The sequence below is a fragment of the Toxotes jaculatrix genome, chromosome 24 (genome assembly GCF_017976425.1).
Source record: "Toxotes jaculatrix isolate fToxJac2 chromosome 24, fToxJac2.pri, whole genome shotgun sequence".
Taxonomy (NCBI): domain Eukaryota; kingdom Metazoa; phylum Chordata; class Actinopteri; family Toxotidae; genus Toxotes; species Toxotes jaculatrix.
This window is the reverse complement of record NC_054417.1, coordinates 11,336,144-11,356,512: the sequence shown is the minus strand read 5'-3', so window position 1 is coordinate 11,356,512 and position 20,369 is coordinate 11,336,144. Positions and strand designations below refer to the sequence as shown.

The window sequence follows — 20,369 nt, the reverse complement described above, 5'->3', positions numbered from 1 at the left end:
TGTTTGCTCAAAAACATCTGGACCACTTATGAGCGGGGCTAAGAAAGTGAATTCTCAATTTAGATTGGGCACTGGGGTGACGACCTACCGCCACCATCTGCCCACCTCCAGGCTCTGATGGTCCTCTCCAGGTGGTTACAGCTTTGTCTCCACATGTGGAAAGCTTGGGGGATCCGTGGTGCATCACCACAGATGCCTCCTTAACAGGAGTGGAGGGCGGTGTGCAAATCTTGACCCCTCAAGGGGGTCAAGATTTACAATACAAGGTCAACATCAGTGGTTCAGGTTTTCCCCTTTGAGGCCCACAGGTCGCCTTTGGCACCAAGAGCTGCAGTGCACCATCAGCGTGTGCAGATTTCGGGTTCCAGCGGCGGGGGCCACTGGAGGTGCCAGGATGAGGGCTCTTGGATAACAGCGAGTGCCATCTGGCCTCAGGAAGCTGTCACATGAGCCAGAGTTGACGGTGAGCTTCATTACGCTGCACTGGGATCTGTCAGAGGCACATGGCACTCTCCGCCCCCCCCCCCCCCATCCACACCACACACACACACACAAACCCCCTCCCTCACTGCCCATTGTGGTCAGACGTGAGGCGACTAGTGATGGCTGCCTGATGGAGATGTGCGGCTGCTTTGCTCTCACTCAGCTTACCCACCATTTTTATCATTGATCCTGATCCTGTTTAGCTTAGCAAACCCTGAAATAGCAGCAACTCCACTTCAATTATAAACTTTTATTAGGCATATGAGAAAGCAAGTGAGACATCTGTCCTCACCTGCCCCCCCCCCCCCCGTGTTCCATGTTTTTCTTTCTGGTTTTCCATTATTTCATTCTGCTTCACTCTGTTCTATTCTAGTCTGTTAGTGGCCTCTCTGGTAGCTGGAGGGCAGGCACTCAGCCTCCCAGCAGCCTCCTCTTCCTCCTGCTTTATGACTCCTCTATGCCTGCAAGGACAGCCGTGGCTGGGAGGAGGTCATTACCACTCCAAAATCCCATACTCCCCCCAACACACACACACATGACAACACGTGAGAAGGAAGGGGGGGGGATGTGCCGTTGGTGTAGTCAGCGGTGGATATCTACCCCGGTCATGAGTCAGGGAATGAGGTGATGCCTTCTGACATGACACAGAAAGGCAGAGGGCTGCAGCTGCAGCTCAGCCCCCCCCCGACCCCACCCCCACTGCAATGAAAAAAAAAGGAAAAGACACCCTGCAAAAACATGCTTTTCGTCTTGGCCGGCATGCACGGCGATGAGGGTGAGGAGGGAGGAGGGCGAGCCGAGTCATCTGTCGCTTTGGCAAAACAGTCATTATCATGACAAATGGCACTCTGTGTGTGCTTTTGACAACGTGCGCCACTGTCACGGTCCTGACTAATCAGCAGTGTCCACTAGCTGTCATTACATCGGCCCTCCTCCTCCTCCGCTGCCTTCATGTGACAGCACATGAAGGCATTTCCACATTTCCACATTGATTCAGGTTATCAGGTTAGAGAAGGAAGTTCAAGCAGTTCAGGAAATATGTCTGTCGGCTTTGTTTCTGACAGTGAGATGAGAAGACTGCAGAGCTTTTGTCAAGATGTGGTTAGCCTAGCTTAGCAACTAGCCTTGCTATTGTCCAAAGTTCAAAAACACACCAACACCTTTAAAACTCACTCATTAACATACTGTATTATTAACATACCATATAATGCAGGTTGAATTGAATTCAAAAATTGGCCCTTCAAGGCCTCTGTGTTTTTGAATTATTTCAATTAGAAAAATGAAAAGCATTTGGTTCAAACATTCAGGTCTTCTCATTTATTAATATGAAACGTATCAAACAGGTGTCGCCAGGTGTGCTTTTTGCACTTTGTACAGTCTTTATGCTAAGCTAGGCTAACCATGTTGTTGTCCCAGCTTTCTGAAAGAAAGTGAACTTCCCAAAATGTCAAACTATTCCTTTAAATCTCCTCTCTTGCTTCACTCTGTTTGCTTTTGTAACTTGTCTGAAAGTTTCTTCTTACATAACGCTAGCCTGTGTGTTTTCTTAGCAAACCTGGCTTTTTAAAGGTCAGCATTGTCACAGCTCCGCGCTCAGGCCTTCATTGTGATTCCAAACAAAAACTAAACCATATTGATATTCATGTTGAAGTTGTGTATTCTCTCCCAGCTCTGAGGTTCTGAAATAACTGGGAGGGATACAAAAAAATATTGCTTGGCTGAGGAAATGTTACAATTTCAAGCATTTACCAGCTCTCGGAGCTGCTCTCCATACAGCTACAGAATGCAACAGATGCACTGGAGGGATTTGAGAGGCTTGAAAAAAATCCCAGAGGGTTTTTCACCCGGGAGGCCTCAACCTGCACATGGACACGGCTGTTCGTGGCTAATAATAGCTGATAAAATAGGCAAAAGTAGGATGGTGTTTAAAAGATTTTTTTTGTGTGTGTGTTCAGTCGTTCGGTAAATCTCCATGATCCGAGGCTGTGTTGTTTTCAATCTCCCCAGTCGGCCTCTCTCCGATGACAGATAATGGCTGCAGCAGCAACAACCCCCCCCCCGACCACCAATACCCCTCCTCCCCCAGGGCAGCCTGTTTTCTCAGAGAATGTGTTAGATGAGTGTGATATACTTTCCTTTGAATAAATGCTGTTGTAAGCAAAGGATAGTCAAGATAATTGCAGGCTGCGAATGAATTTGCAGCAATTACAGCAGGCTAGATGTGGGCTCATTTTTTTTTTTTTTTGAATTGAAAAAAGCGGCACAGCAGGTCTGGAGGATAATGAAAGGGAACAGCAAATAGCTCATCCAAATGGTCACTTTGACTAAACAAAACACACAAAAAATATTCCCCAAAACATCTAAATCAGAGACGGCTAAGTGGAGCAGAATGACGACGAAGATGGCTGCATTAGCTTTTAATCTCTGACAGCTGTGTGTCAGGGGGTTGATTTGTTATTCTGAGGGGTGGGGTGGGCTGATAGGGCTGGTGTCTTCGGTCACTCACAGCATGTACAGAATATCAGCTCGATCCATTCTCGCCTGCCGCCCCCCCCTCCCCGCTGCCTCCTGGGAGCGCTTGAGTCACTCGCTGCAACCCCTCGCCACATTTCAGTTCAATCATCACTTTCAAATGGAAAAAATCGGAAATTTCACAGCGATGCCTTGTGTATATAATTTCCTGAAAATGTCACACGTTTGTTAACTTAATGGGCCCACCCATTTTGTATGTACTGCAGCACATGGACCGGACTCTGAATGAAACTGGTCTCTAACTGTGCTGCAAATCCAAGTACTTGAATAAATAAATTCAATATACATAAAAAATACATGCAGCTTATGTATATCTGATTTACTGGAGGACAAACCTGCTATTAGCAGCAATAATAACAGTGTCTATGAACATGACCAGTGCAGCACCTCAAGTAGACTAGGTAGACTAGGAGTCTGAAACCAGCACTTTGAGCTAAATGCTAACATCAGTACATTGATGTTTGATTGTAGTTGTCTTTGTTTAGTACGTTAAAATGCTAACATTTGCAAATTAGCACTGGAGTGCTTTACAGAATGATAAAACAATAAATAATTAGCACATCCATTTAGCAATTATCCAGACATCACAGCAGATATGTCACATTAGCATTTTGCTCTCAAAGCTCATTGATCTGCATGGGAGCCAAGGATCTGAGCCCAGCCCCCCCTGGAATCTGAATGGCAACCGAGGTGAAAGCTATGATACGAAACCGTAAACAGTGCTGAAGGGAGATGACTGGCTCGATGGCTTTGTTTCAGACGACTCAAAGGTGTCTGTCATCGTGAGGTTTGTCTCTGTTATGACTGAAGAGCAGGATGTCTGCACAAAGGCTCGACATACCTTCATTCAGCTCCTGCACTCACTTAGTACATCAGAGATGGCGCTTCCTTAGACTTGTAAAAACGCAAACGCTGCGGTCAAAGGATATTACTGAACTTCTCTTATCTGCAGGCTGTCATATCCTGCATTAAGATGGAAGAGGTATGGAAATGAGAGAGATAGAAGAATAGATGAGGGTGGACATTCCTTCTCTTTGCAGCTTCTCAGGGATTATATGATCAGCCAGTGAACCGTGCACCCCCCCCCCCCACCCCAAAAAAAAGTGGTAGTGGTTCTTCTTCTCTGTGGACTTCTTCATGTTTACACCTGGTCAGCTGTTGGCAGCGTGGCTTATTTCTAAAACCGTTGTCCTGCACTGACACGGATACCAGTCTCTCCACCAGCCACATGTCAGACAAAATACAACTTCCTGTCCCTGGAACCCAAATGGCCAACCTCATGGCCAAAGGTGAAGCCAAGGTGAGAGATGCAGGATCCACAAAAGGCACTGGGACACATCCTAATCACGGAGACTTGATACCAAGCAGCCTCTTTATCCTCAACACAGGTGGGCCTCTTTCATGCAGAAACCTATCATATGTCTTGTATTGTGGGATTGTTAGCATGAAGTAGAGTACAAATAAAAATAAACTATTGGGCAGTGAGTATAAAGTTTTCAGACACTGGTCTGGACTTGCAAAGAACCTCTCTAGAAGATTGCAATTAGGAAAGGGTTTCTTCACAGTCCTTGGTTCTAGGTAGATACTTGTCTTTATGTGGAGAACCTTTTTAGGGATCTCAGAGTTTAGATACGTCAGCAGCAGAGGTCACTGACCTCCCACGTTCAGCTGGGATTTGCCCTCACAGACCACAGACACCCGCCACCAAGACTTTATTGAAAAAGCTGTGGTGAATGTAGCCAGAAGTAACGTATTCAGTGACCCAGGTTCACACCCACAGATACCTCATGAGCCAAAAGAAAAGATTGCTTTCCAGTTCTATCCATCTGGAAGCCCACACAAACAACTAGATCCTTGCCAGAACTGAATTGAGGGTTAAGAGGTAAACTTTTTTTTGTTCCTGTGAGACTGCTGGAAAAGCAGCACTGCCTTGGCTCAGCCCTGCACAAACTCAATCTTATGTAATGATGGAGTATTCCAACACTGAGCTTTAGAGCAGCAGACCACCAGAATGCATCAGGCCTCCACCAAAGAGAAGTGGGCTCATTTGCATGATATCTGTGGGGCAGAGCTGTTCCCCAGATGCGAAGCTGATTAAAGAGTGATGTCGCTCAGCATCTTGTGGGCAAAGAAAGGGAAGTGAGATGGCTGACCACCAAGCGGGGGCTAGTGCTGCTTTGATGTTCTGAAGACGCAAGCATGGAGGCGGTGGCTCTCCCTAATTAACCCATCTGAATCCTAATGAATGTGCATGAGTATGAACTCCTCCTCTCACATAACCCAGGAGGGCAGGCTAGAGGGCAGAATCATTTCATTTCTTCTGGAGAAAGGCAAAGAACTGCTCTTACAATAAATACCAAAGATTTAGACCAGAATCATTTAAGTTTAAGTTTATTCTTAATCCCTCAAGCTGGGGAAATTACTCTCTGCATTTTACCCACACCAAGTGAACGAAACACACACACAAGCATTCACATGCACTAGAGACGCTGTGGCAGGGGGCTTCCCTAGGAGGAGCCCAGGGAGTTGGGGTAGATCGGTGCCTTGCTTAGGGGCGCCATGGCCATGGTCACAGAGGCGGGGGGGGGGCGCCTCTCCTTCACCACCACCCATATCCATTGTGTGTATCCATTATGCTTGGTCGAGGAATCGAACCAGCGACTCTCCGATCTCCGGGCGGTTCAAAGTCCAAAACTGTACACATAACTTGCTTCGCCACAGCTGCAATAATTATAGTCAAGTAATTGTACATATAGAGTTGTTTACTGTAATTGTGAGCCATGCTGTCATAACATCACAATACTAGTGGAAGGAAAATTTACTCAAGTACTTAAAGTCAGTCTGTTGAGTTTTTGACTTCTGATAGACCTTTAGTAAGATCCTGACATACTGAACGATCCTTAAGATCTCACCTTGCCGGGGACAAGGGAAACCAGGGGCCCTTGTTCTGTTGCCAGAACTGGGAGGGCAGTTCACTGGTGAGCGTCTGGTGGCCTTGACCTCACGGAGCCCAATTGGGCACAACCCAGAAACATTACGTAGGGCTGCCACCCTGCAGGGCCGCAACCACAATGCAGGGAAAGCTATCAGGGTTTCATGTGATGCATGCGATGTAAGCCAGGTGGCAAAGGAATGAGAAAAAGCCAAAAAACCTGGGCTGTGCCATTCCTTGACATCATAGACGTGGTTTTATTGTACTTTTTACTTCCTTTGAGTTTTAGAAAAGTAAAAGTAGGTTGGGGAGGAAATGTTGGCATCTTAAAAATAGCATGGAACCTGATGTCCCCTAATACCTGGTTTCAGGCCGTGTGAGTGACATCCACTGGCTGAAATGAGTGATGTCCTGTTCTGTCTTAGCACCCAGAGGACCTAGGTGTCACACCACTGCACTTCGCTGCAATTTACATATCCCATAATGGTAACTATGACAACTTCACTGCGTTAAAAAGAGCAAGGCTCACCAGGGGTTAAAGCAAGTCCAGAACTGAATTCTGGCCCCTTCGATTAATTGTGATTGACAGGTTCATGCATAATAATGTGGCCCGGTGGACCGTCAAAAAAACAGTCCCAGTCCCAGGATGCACACGCTCTCATTCGCATCCTGCATTGCTACACTGGATTTTAGGGTTCCCCCTACATCCCCCCCACCTTGCCAAATCCAATTTTAAACCCCCTGGGGCTCTCCACTCTGACAATTAAGAACCATTAAGAGTATAGTAAATCACTTTTAGCACGTTTCCTGGGGCAAAGCAAAGACTAGAACTTCCGTATTTACACCGTAGCAAGTATTTGAACATGTTTTACATATTTTCAGTAATAAAGCACTTTGTTTTCGGGGGTAGGTCGGTGCCGCTTACGTCTCCGTCAGCTTCCCTGTAGGAGCTGCTGCCTTGAAGAGGATTAGCAGCTCCTCTGACACGCTGGTATGTTTGCTTAATATTGATTACTTCTCTTGACTTGGCGTGATGTTTGAGGTGTTGAAACACAAGCCTGGAAAAATGGCATGTCAGGGTGAAGACAACAACGCTCTGTCATCGGTGTCCTCAGCGGTCAATTTGATGCGTAATCACACATATTGATGGTTTATTACATAGAATTCCTCCCCTCATCCTCCACATAAACCTGAGCTTGAACACTGTGATTTGATTTGGATGCTCCAGAACTGCTCTGATGGTGTTAAACCCCCCCTCCTTTTTTTTTTTTTTTTTGCAGTCGAGGTCAGTTTTCTCATCTCCCTCCATTGATTTTCTGAAGTTAGACTGAACATCAGAACAACTGAAGCATTTTATGGCGTAGTTTGACGGTAGATACTGGCTGGGAAAACACTTTCTGAGAAGCTAACACTGCTATTTTCGGCCTCCTCCATATCTCAGTTGATCTTCTTCTGCCTGTTACAGAAAACATTCCTCCCCTCCATCTCTGTCTCTCTGACTGTTCTGAAACCTGTTTGTTCTTCTTTTTATGGTCACTTCCATCAGTTAATGATAACAAAGACATGCCATCAGTTATCCAATCAGTCTGCCTGAGAGTGTTCCACAGCAATCTGACCAAGAATGGTAAGGCTACAATGTGGACACGTTCTTCTACGGGAGATCATTTGTGCCAAGAAGATATATACTGTAAATACATAAATACTGATATTTTAGCATTTCATTTCACTTATAATCAAAATAATCAGGAAATATTTTAATGAACTTAGGTATGCAAAATTTGCAAAGTTGTAAATTGTATAAAATTCGGTTGATGTTGATAAATGATAGTTGATGTTAGAATTAAAAAGAAAAATGACATTTTTTTAACAAAAAAAGTATATTTTTTAATACTTTAATTTAATAAAACAAGCTTTTGGACATAAATCCTACAAGAGTTATGTAATGTCATTACACTACAATGAAAAATTATTTTACTACTAAAGTATTTTCTGTTCTTACTATCATGTAGTTTTAAGAGGGATCACAAAGGGATTGAAGTTTGGCTTTATGGGTTTTTTTATGGATATAAAATCACCATATTTACAAAGTGATTCCATTTCTTTACTACGGTAAGAGACTGTCGGAAAAGATTAAAACAGCCACAAAAGAACATTTTTAAAATGAAAGCTGAATTAATAAGCATTAAGACAACATTTCCTGTGATTTATTATTCATCCGCATCACAACTAGAAGCATAAATTATTTACAGGAAGTGCCTCTCGCCACTGCCTAAGATGATGTTTCGCCTATGCAGTTTGATAGAAGTGGCGTTGTGTGCGTTTTACTGTGTGCATTGTCAGCCGGCTGGTTCACGTGCGCCTGGCGGCTCTGTGGAAGCTGACCTGTTAGACCCTGGTGGATTTGATAGCCCAGCTTTTGGAGGGGGACAGATGGTATGCGGTGAGGTGATGGTAGTGGGTTTCAGTGTGTATATGTGTGTGAGTGTGTGTGTGTGTGTGTGTGTGTGTGTGTGTGTGTGTGTGTGTGTGTGTGTGTGTGTGTGTGTGTGTGTGTGTGAGGGCAGCTGATGAACAAGGGGATTTAATGCCTTGTGACCCAGATCAAGCCTGAGCAGTGATGTGTCCAGTGTTCAGTGCTGTTGTAGGGCTTCACTCTGGATGTGTGTGTGTATAGCTCCATTATACAGTAAAGTATGCATACACACGGTATTATGTGCTTTTGCTGTACAAATCTGCAAACACTCAGGAGTATAGAAAGTCTAGCAAGAATAGCACTGACTATAGGGATGAGATGACAGTGTGTGTTGATGCTACTCCTCCTCCATTACAGTCACACAGCTGTCCCCCACCTGGATGAGCTGTCACTGTGATGGAGACCCCCCCCCCAACCCCAACCTCAACTACCCCCCCCCCCCCCCCCATTACTCCCTCCCAGCGCTCCTCGCCACAGTCGATGGATTTTCCGCACGCCGACTTGATACCCGTGACAGCTCTGTCACACATCACACACCCCTGCAATATGTGCAAGGGTGTCCAAGTTGGCGGCAGGGGGGGGGGGGGGGGGCACAGCTGAGGTCAGAGCAGAAAGCTTGTTAAGGTCCACCATCGCTGCCTCAGGTTTCCGCCAATTTTATTCTTTACTGTCGGCCATTTCCCCAAATGACAAGTGCAAAGTGTTGAGATGACAGCAAATCCACACCTCACTTCTCCACATGGGAAGAGAACCGTGGTACAAGATAAGAAAAATACTCTCATTCTTAATTCAAGATAAAGTGTTAGAGCTGGAAATAAAATCCTGGTCTTCTTCCAGTTATATTAAGAAGGAAGGATGGGATAGAATAAGGAGGAAAAGAGGAGAATTGGGACAGAATAAAAGAAAAATCGCTGCAGAAAGTGAGGAAAGAAAGGAGGAAACAGTTATTCATCCTTTTGGAGGGAAGACAAAACTGGGAAGGGTTGTGAAAAAGAAAATGAGTAAGAAGAGATGAAGAAGGACGGATAAAATGAGGAAAGCTAAGAGGAAGGACATCAAGGGAAGAGTAAAATTTAACAAGCCAGAAGGAAAGGAGTGATAGAATGAGGAAGCACAAGAGAAATCAAAAGGAAAGAAAGAAAGAAACAAACAATAATGACATTTTACACAGAAATGAGGACAGAAGGGGTGAAGGAGGATTAAGAAGGGCAGAGGAAAGGAAGAAGAAGAAAAGAGAAGGTAGACGGACAGAATATAAAACAGTTGGAGAAAATCCAAAACAATCCAAAACTGTGCTTAAAAAAAAAAAAAAAACTTGAGCAAATGTACTCAGTTACTTTCCACCTGTGATGTTGTGTGTTGATTTAAATAGTCAATTTTCACTGTGAACTCATTTGCATCCTCCTTTACACACACACACACACACACACACACACAAATCATCAGAAATGGCCTCCCTGTCCTTCCACAAGTATCCTGAAGGTCGGCTTTTATCCGCCGGTGTGACTAAGTGACTCCTTCACCCATTTCTTTTTTTTTTTAAAAGCCTGGGGGAGAAGGTGAAGATGTGTGTGTGTGTCAAGAGGGGGGTCGTCATGCACAGAAACATCTACATGTTTCATTTCAGGCAAACTTATTCCTCTCCGTGTGCCCTCATTCCGTCCTCAATGCAGATCTGCCACGGCTGGCTAGGTTTTGGGAGCAATTTGAAAAACGAAGAGGGGGCTAAACTCAGCTGCATGACAGGGAAAAAAGAGTGGTGGGGGGGGGGGGGGGGGGAATGATTGGGGGGGGTTGTTGGAGGGGGCAAAGGCAGAGTAAAGACAGAATATTCTGGAGGGGAGCACATCCTGTAGGCATGCCCCCCCCACCCCACGCTGTGCCACGCAGACACGTGGGGTGGCTGTTTAGCTATGTCAGAGAGTCTACATCAGGTCTGTCAGTCTCCCACACACTCTTTCTGTGTGAGTGTGTACTGTCACATGGATTAGCCCCCCCGCGACGATGAGGCCCTAATGATGTGGGTGTCAGAGCACGCAGCCCGTCCTGCCCCAGGCCAAGCCGTCACAGACGAAAGTTAAGGAGGACTAGAAGGAAGCAGGCCTGACTCAGACTGACACACGGTCGGAGTCTGACAACTCCGCTGACATTTATGAAGTGACAAACAGTCGCCGAGTCACAAGCCTCGGGATCTCACCATCGCACTCCGCGCTGGAATGTGATGAAGCAACTTTGGGGGCACTGATATTCAAGGTGATTCGTGCGCATTTGTGTTTGTTTACACAGATTTTACTGTAGAAAAAAAAACGAGATGTTTTCTTTTACATAATCATGTTTTTGTACCCAGTCCAGGGGCAAACTCACCCCCCTCCTCGACCTTAGGTTAGTTAAAGTAAACATTCAGAACACATTCAGACTCGGGGCTCTGCCCTCCAGCCGCCACGGACCACAACGCCGCTGACCCGCCAGAAGCTTCTTCTCTGCTGCAGCTGCTAAGTAAAATACTTGAGTAAAAAAAAAAAAAAGACTCTTACACAAGTACACAAAGAAACAACTTTGTTACAGTAACAACAGTAAATGTGGCTCCTTGCTTCCACCCCTACCTCTAACCCTCAGGAGCCCTGAAGGCCCCACATTTCACTGTGTCAGCTGCTTTGCGGTAATTGGATTAATTGCAAATGTGCTAAACGCTAACGATAACAGCCCCCAGCGAGTTGCACAAAATTTACTTCGCAGATTTGTGATTGACAAAAGGAACACTAACAGGAGAGTCTGTTTCGGGGGGGGGGCACAGCGAGCGCGAAATGTATAAAGCCATGGATTTTACATTCTGATGGTCCTTGAGTCAGAGAAAACAAATTAGACCTTCATATATTGTCAAAGGAGGAGTAATAGACGTAAATATCGATTACATTTGCAAAGCTATAGCTAATGAGACATTTCAAGTCAAGTAAAGTCACTTGCTTTATTTACAATAACTCGCGTGCCGCAATGGCCTACCCCCCCGCCCCCTCACCCCTCCTTTCAAAAATGCCTGCAAGTGTGCACGGCTGCTTGTGCCCATGAATTGTTTGTGCAGCTCTGCAAGCTGTGTAAGGGGCCTCCCCGCGGATGTCAAATAGATTCTAATTAGCTCAGTGGAATTTAATGAACATACGGCGGGCGGATTGGCGGGGGCAGCGCCCTGGCTGAATAGACGCGGAACCAATCACGGTTTTCCCACAGTTGAGAGGGCTTCTCTGGCAACCACCCCACCCCCCACCCCACCCCGACTTCCCCTTTATGTTGATGACTTTCACTCTGAATATTCACCCCATGATGCATTTTGCTGAGGGCAATGAGAAGTTCAAGTGAGCACTTTCAGTTTTTAACGTCTACGGTGTTTTGGTTTCTCTTTCTCATCCTTTACCTCAAATAAACATTTTCATTTTCAGTCAGTTGCACAAATATACCGTATCCACATCTCTATGCCCCACCCGCTCCGTCTTCGTAGCGAAGATCGTATCCAAACCACTTCTGTATTTTTACTTAATGGGATATTTTAAAAAATATATTGTAGTCAACTACATCTCATCTAGATATGAAATAGTGTGATATGGGTCACAAACCTCATGTACAGACACAGAATACTTACCTAGATTTGTGTATTTTGTGCCCCGGTCTGGCTCACCAAGATCAGCAAATGAACTCACAGTTCCTCCCTTTGATGCTGTAAACCAGACGTCTCTCATCATCAAAGTCAAGGAGACGGCTTGCACCTTGTTATTTGGGAGAGAAGTCACATATCATCAAAGGCGTTCTTAAAAAAAATAAAGAAAAAAATATGAGAAAAAAAAAACAGACAACAGATGTATTTGTTTAACCGCTTTAAAAACATGTCTGTTAATAATTAAGCTGGTCAACATCTGCGTTTGGCTGCATTGATGAGTCACTTCGAGTTTTTTCACTGCAGTTTTTGTTCATGTCATTTTTTGAAAGTAAAATACAGATCCATAGCAGGGTTATGGCTAACATTAAGAATGTCACTGTATTCCTGTTGACTACATAGAACTTTTCCTTCAGCTTCCTTTTACCTCCTCACTGACACAAATGAAGTAACAGTGCACAGTAATGGAAAAAGTTTTTTTTTTTTTTTAAAGTCCCATTAAGCTGGTAATTAGCTGCGTAATAAAGTCGCAGCAAGACAAAAACTGCAGAGCACGTGTTGTTGAACATGATGGATGACATTAGTCAAGGCAGCATTGTGTCTCTGTGAGCTCCTTTTAATGGATCTGTGTGACTTTTGGAAGGAAAACCTGCTGTAGTGTTTTTTTCCACTGGTGTTAATGATGAAAAAACAGTCCTTTCCTGCAGCTTCAGTGAAAAAAAAAATAGAAGTTGCAGAGAAATGTCCACATTTGTCTTTTTCAGTCATTATGATAATGTCATTCGTGTGACTCACCGCTCTGCTGTCACCCAAAATCTGCCACATGATGCGTCCCTCAGATGCCCCGGCGTGGGCTGACACGCTCTGACAGCTGTGGTGTGTTTGTTTCACTGCTGCAGTCCCAGTCAGGCGGAGGTTATGTTTAACACCAAGGCGGGCGCCCCTCGTGGGCGCACGCCTTCATCCTAATTAGAGATCTCAGTCACGAGAAATCGCCCGAGCAAAAGTCTCCCTTTCACCTTCCCCTTGCCGTCAGGGTCGTGGCCTGTTGGGCAGATTCGCATCTCATGAACAGGACGTTTGAACGTGGCTCCAGCTGATACCAAAACCATTTGATAATTAACATTTCATGTGGGACCCGCAGGAGAGATTATCTTCTGGACACAGAGCACAATTAACTACTATTACTGTCATGTTGTTAGTGTACTCGCCATCTCTACGTAGGATAAGATAATAAAGGATCTCTACTTCTTTGAGGTAAAAATGTCCAGATTATATGCTGGTTTCACTTTTACTTTTCCTTATTATTGCAACCATTGGTTTCTGTGAGAGAAACCCAAAACACAGAAAGCTTTTGATTCATTCGAGCTTTTATGCCCAAATGATGATGTCTCACGTTTTTGCTGTGAACCAGAAAAGTGCATCCATATCTCTACAGTCTGCCCACGACATCATGAACAGCCTAAGAGTAAATAGGGGAAGATTTGTGTCATGGTTGATGATGACACGAATTCAGGATTCCAACTTTTAGCTAAAGTTTAGTGTAACTGCTGATATTGATTCCTGATCCAGTACCCACATTTAAAACTTTTAAATTTTTAAAATCTGTGTGGAACTCAATCAGGGTCAACTCTTCAGTCCAGAAGGAGGCACTAACAGACCTGGGGCTGATTGGTAACTGACAACACACCAAAAACAGCTCCAGTCAGTACTTGCTCTGCAGCATTTTGAATAAACTTGACAGTCTTTAGAGACTTGTTGCTGTGTGTTTTTTAGACAGGGTGTAATTTTTTTTTTTTTTGTTTTTCGTTCATCGTTCATCAAAGCCCACATCTAGGTTTGCTTCTTTCAACTTCGAGTTCAAACAAGGACACAAAACACAGACTTGTCTCCATTTCCAGTGTGAGCAATGTAATGAAATCAATCAAACACGTGCATTGACTCATATGGCACTCTGGCCTGTGAACGCTGTGCGCTCAGAGCTCCAGTACTTGGCATTCTGCCGGGTCGCTGTCTGTCCACAGACACCGCAGTGCCATTTCACTCCGTGTCATTTGTGTCACTCATGCAGCTCCTGCTGTGATCTGATGCCGTAACATTAAACTGTGTACAAGAACATGCTGTGGCATTTAGATAAGGCTCTGATGGTATTTTCAGGAGTTGGTAAAAATTTGTTTTAAATTTCAACTCAGATATTTTGTGAAGATTAAGTCAGCTCAGCTGCTCCAAATGGAGCTGAGTCACTGTGCTCTGCAAACACATTTCTGTTTCTGCCAGGTGGAGAAAAAAAAATGACAATGTTTCATTGATTTGTTAAATCTAACCACATGGATTTGGACTTTATCCAGTGGGATTTGCAGGTTTTGTACTAACCCACATTGGATTTTTGCCTGCCAATTTTAAAACTAACAGGAATGATCTCACCGTGTCTTTAAAATTCACCTAAGTGTCCTACAGTCATTGCACACAAAAAACATTACTGCACATTTTTCCAACATTTGTGTTGCACTTCCAAAAAAAAACAAAAAAAAACAAAACCTGAACAGAAACATGAAAGAAAGAACAGTCATGATCAAACCAGCAGAGATCGTGATATCCTGAGTTTTAGCGTCCGAAATGGATCCTACCCCTTCCATGATGCAGTGGTTATGTGGGCAGATGTGCAGATATGCAGATGATGTCGTTTTAGTAAAATAGTAAAATTCTATTCAGCCATTTTTATTATGTCTACAGATTACTTTTATTTAGAACTTAAGTTGTGGGAAGGTGGTAAAGATGGATGATGGGCCTACGAAGTTCAAGACTCTTGACACCAGGGGGGTGGCGTAAATCATTTTTGACTTCCAGAGGGGGGACATGACAAACCAAATGCCCCCCCCCCCAAAAGAAAAACAAGCAAACCTTCCAAAATCAAGCAAAAATATGATGTTTTCAGTCACTTTCTCGCTAAAAATTGTTCAAAATCAATCACAACAGACACTCATTCGACCTCCTGCCTCATTTCAGTCTAAACCTTGCGGTTGTGTCCACTTGTGTTTTTCACAGCTGACCTACATTAAGCTCCCAGCCCCCGTCAAGGCAGCATTAATGGAGAGGAGGGATTAATGCCCCACCACCACCATCACAGAGCAGTGGGAGTGCTGCCGATGAAGTACTTCCACTGGGCTCACTGAGAGATCACAGTGTCACTGACAGGACAGCAAAAACACAGCTGGACACAACAATGAGATGATTCTCTATTAGTTATTGGCCAAAAATATAACAGCTGTTACATCCTAAACCTTTCAAATCTTATCTTTTTTTGGTCCGTACATAAATGTTACAGGCTAAAATCTCAGCATAGAATTTATAAACAGCTGTTGATTCCAGGAGGAACCATCAACAGTTCTCCAAATGGAATCCAAGTATTATTATTGCATCACATGAACCGAGCAGTTATCTGCTCTTGTCAAGCGAAACAGTGAAAATTGACACTACTTACTTGAATTTTCACATTGGCAGTCCAGCTGAAAGGGCCGACATCATTTTCTTCACATAATTCATTCAGCAGAGTATTTTTAAATACGTACCATTAGTGTTTTTTAATTCCTTTTTTTTAGCCATTTCAGTATTGACAGCTCTCCTTTGGCAGTCAGTCTTTTAAAATCATGACCTTGTCAGCAGAATGAATGAATGGCCGTCAGAGCCATACCGCATCGCCGCCTCATCTCACTCTCTTGCATTACCCTGGATATGAATAAGGACTTTTAGCAATTTTTGTGGTTTTACATTTATCAAATATCTGTCATGTTTTACATCTTCTTTTTCGAGAAATACCGCCCTGATATCTACAGCTATTTGCTTAATTTATTAAGGATGTTTTGCCAGTTTGATAACTGACAGCTATAAGCACAGACACACTGAGCCTGTCTGTGTCTAAAGTGCTGCCATCCATCTCATCACTACATATACATTTTTCATGTTCTTCTGAGCAATTTTGTGACTGTGATATAAATGATCATAATCATCTTCCATCAATGTAACTGCAGCTTTTTATTTATGACATAAACAAGATATTGAACCAAGCATTATAACATACATATCTTGTCTATATATAAATTAGTTCCTTTATTTAAATAAATAAACCTTGCTAGTTTTTAATTTAAAAACACTCATCTGGTGGCCTAGCATCACATACTAACAGGACATGTTTACATTAGCATCACATACACTGTGTGCCAAATTATTATGCAAGTGATCTTTTCTTGAAAATCTGGATGGCTGTTGTTAAGAAAAAAATAATGTTTTAGTATGATGTTTCTAAGACCTTGTGCTTTAACAAAGCCCTTTTTGTTTGAATCCACAAAGCTTTCTAATATCCTTTATCACAGACGATATGTATATAAGTGTGCCACATTATTATGCAAGTTCTATTCAACTTTGACTATGGGCAAGGGGGACTCTACAAATGATATAGCCAAGAAATTGCAGCGTGACCCCCAAACCATAAAAAGATATGTCCAAATTAATCAGGATGGGAGAAAACCCAGAGTAGAAAACGCTTGTCGAATATTATCAAGCCGAGAACTGTCAAGAATCAAATGAGAGGTTGCTAAAAGACCCTTAGCTACCAGTAAGGCCATTTTTAAGCTGTGGGGCTTGATGATGTACCCAGGTCTACTCAATGTAGGACGCTAAGACGAGTGGCAAAGGTCCAAAGGAAAAGACAAGACCTCCACTGAAGAAAATACATCAGGAAAAACTATTGGAATGGGCTAAACAATACATGAAAGCCGACTTCTCCGAAGTTATATTCACTGATAAGTGCTGGGCAACCCTAGATGGACCAGATGGGTGGGCATCTGGTTGGATTTCAAGTGGCCATGCCGCTCTAACTCAACTGCGACATCAACAACTGAACTTGTTGGTCCTTTCCAGGTTCAGGATGGTGTTAAAGTGAATTCCGAGGGGTACTGCACTTTCCTTCCATGGTGGAAAAGGCAATCAGCTAAAGAGAAGAAGACGCTGAAGAGAAAAAGACGGTGCATGGCAATGCACCGTCACATGCCTCACGTTATTCCCAAGACTGGTTGGCATCTCAGGGCTTTAAAGATGATCACCTCATGAACTGGCCTGCCTGCTCACCCGATATCAACACTATTGAGAACTTGTGGTTAATAATAAAGAAGATAATTTACAGTGATAGCACGTAATACAGCTCAAAAGACCAGCTTTGGTAAGCCAAACAAGGTGCAGCACACAGTGTCAGCAGAGAAGTCATCAGAAACCTAACTAAATCAGCTGACCAGCGACTTCTGACCCTCCTCGAATGGAAAGGATGTTATATTGGACATTAGAGAAACAGCTTATATTTGAAATGTTTCACAGACATTAAGGTTTAATAAGTTTTATTTTGTATACAATTGTAAAGAAAACTGTTGTTTTTGTTGAAGTTTGAATACAGTTGTAGAAAATATTATTATTTTCAATCAATAAAATGTTTAAAAGGTCCCTAGTTTTTATTTTAATTTTTAATTTTTATTTTAAGTTAAATGCTCTTATAACCAACTTGCATAATAATTTGGCACACTCATTTCTGCAGATTCTGCATTAATTTAAAAATACAGCCTACAATACTTTGACAAACATAATATTAACCACACATCTGAAGAAATATATTCACTGTCTGACTTCTTAATAAATTTGAAAATGACTGTTAACATAGTTTTTAAAATATTCACAAAAATGCAACTTGCATAATAATTTGGCATGCGGTGTACTAAAAGGACAACTTTATATTCGCTTCATATACTGACAGGACACGTTAGCATTAGCATGACAGACTGATGGGACAAGTTTACGTTAGCTTCACAGAGTGAAAGTGCGAGTTCGTGTTAGCTTAACTGACAAGACAAGCTACCTCACAGCCTCAAATCTTCGTATATTGTTCGTATATGATGTTTAGCTAAATTACATTAACAGTAATTAGCAACAGGCAAGTCATTATAGCTGGTAAAACCAGTGGTCAGCAGCATACACTCTCACTTGCCACAACATGTAAAGACATAGTTAATTATATGAGTTATAATCACAGGTCTTGCTATTTGAACATTACTTTGAAATGCTAATTTTGATACACATGCACAGGTTTATTTTAATCATGTAAACATCTGTGCGTTTCTTATCAGTCTACATTGACTGTTGTTTTTTAGGTCTCTTTGGTTTTAGATAAGCCTGTTCTTCAGACGTTGTCCACAGTGGACCTCTAGGCAATAGGCTTAGTTATGTATGCAGTCTATTTTCGGGAAATAATGCTTTGAAATGAAGCTTTGACTAATCTTCACACATCCTGGGGAGTACCTGGTAGGCATGCTTCTCTCCTCGGCTCCTTTGTGGTTAGGTTTGAGAGGAGATGGAAAAACATAGGGGGAAGAGAAGAGAAATGAAAGAGACGTGGGGGGGGGACCAGCGCCAGGGGCCTGTGGTCATCCTACAGGGTGTATGAAGCTGCCAGAGGCCTTGTAATCCTCCCCCACCCCTGCCCTCCATTCCCTCTCTATCATCCCCTCCACCTCACCATGACAAACCGGATCTGCTCTCTATCAAACAGCCACAGGCTACCTCTCCCCTTTTCCCCTCTTTTCTTACCCAGCGGTCCTCATCCCCATTTGTCATTTACACCGCCTCAGTCTCAGTCAGCTCACAGGGACAGGCCCTCGCTGCCAGGCTTGGCTGCTGAGCTTCAGCAGGCCTGGCAAGGAGGAGCCACCAGTTCTCCCAGTGGCAGCATTTAGAAAGCCACTTAATGGGTTTAGGCGCATTTGCTAATTTGTCAACAAGTTTCGGATGTTGAGCTCTCGGCCAGGGCCGGTCGGTCTGGCACTTGACTGGAAGGGATCTCTATTGGCCGACCACTTCTGGAGCCGTGGGTGAAATCAAATTAAAAGGCCTTTGCATACTTGACTATTTGTGTATTGGCGCTTGGGGCTGCACCACTCAATGCTGAATGCCTTATAAACAAGCTGATGTACTAACTAATTATCATTGTTGTCCTGAATTTTAATGAAGTTGGATTCGGAGGACAGTTTTGGGAAATGCAAGAAATAACTTTTTGTCTTATTTTGGTTTGAAGATGACCAAATCTATATGCATCCGTGCATTGTGCATTGAAAGGCATCCAGTCATGTCTCCAGTCTCTTGAGTCCGTATGTGTGAATGGATTTTTACAACCACACACTGCACCTTTCAACAGTGTTGCCAATTTAGAAGCTTAGCTCCAATGTCCACTGTCACGTTTCCATCACAGTTCCGTCTAGATAATCTGCAGAAATTCTGGCATGTGCCAAGTTCCAACGGACACATGGCAACTCACAGCTCTTTTGCTACATTTTTTTCTTTTGTTATTATACAGATACAGAATACAGACATCAGTCATTAAAAAACAGTTAAGTGCAGACAAATTAGTAAGTTAGTTGTTGTAAGTTTGTTGGGACTATTTTCAGTGGCAGATTAATCCACATTTGGGGCAATAGGACAGTGTATGTGGGACTCTAGGTACTTTCTTCTTCAACTTAAAGTAGCTGTGTACAACTTTTATGTGAGTACGACCTGCTATTTTCATAAAATACTAAAGACCAGCCTGATTTATTCAGATGCGAGCTGTGATTTCCACTTAATTTCACCAATTTATCTCACTTAAACAGTGAAGGAGGCAAGTTAGGGAGAATTTAAGCCTTGAGACAACAGAGGAATGGACCCTGCACTTCACTGAACAGATTAAAAGTACTTTTTGAAGTCTGAGTCTCCATTAAATCAATGCCAAAATCCTTTCAGAAGTAAAGAGATGTGTTTGTCTCTTGTTTGTTTCCATCAATCCAGGGTTTCTAAGCACAGGAGACCAGGCAGCTAAGGGCAACTACGGGCTGCTGGATCAAATTCAGGCTCTCAGGTGGATCAAAGAAAACATCCAGGCCTTCAAAGGAGACCCGAAGAGAGTGACCATTTTTGGCTCTGGCGCTGGAGCATCATGCGTCAGCCTGCTCACCCTCTCACATTACTCGGAAGGTACGTGGACTCACAGAGACATGCTCACCCTCAAAGCACCGTTTCATCATTTTGTTGTTTCTAATATGGATTCATGGAACCAGAATCGGTTGCAGTTTTACAACACAAGATATCTTAATAATCTAATGAGATTATTTTGTGTGACTAAATTTATCTAGCACTATCATGCACCCAAGGTGATCAGTCACTAAATTCCTTTCAATTGAAATGACCTCATGACCTTTACATGAGTACTACTCTCAGGAACTTCATGTTTTGAG

The 20,369-nt window shown here is 43.3% G+C and overlaps 1 protein-coding gene across 2 annotated transcripts in view; it reads left to right on the top strand.

Annotated features, from left to right (window-relative positions):
- nlgn4xa (neuroligin 4 X-linked a) overlaps window positions 1-20,369 on the top strand; it is a 41,910-nt gene that overhangs the window by 15,584 nt on the left and 5,957 nt on the right. For both annotated transcript variants that reach the window (XM_041032497.1, XM_041032498.1), the window contains one exon: window positions 19,924-20,109. In XM_041032497.1, the coding sequence (XP_040888431.1) occupies window positions 19,924-20,109 (186 nt within the window). The remainder of the gene's footprint in view (window positions 1-19,923; window positions 20,110-20,369) is intronic.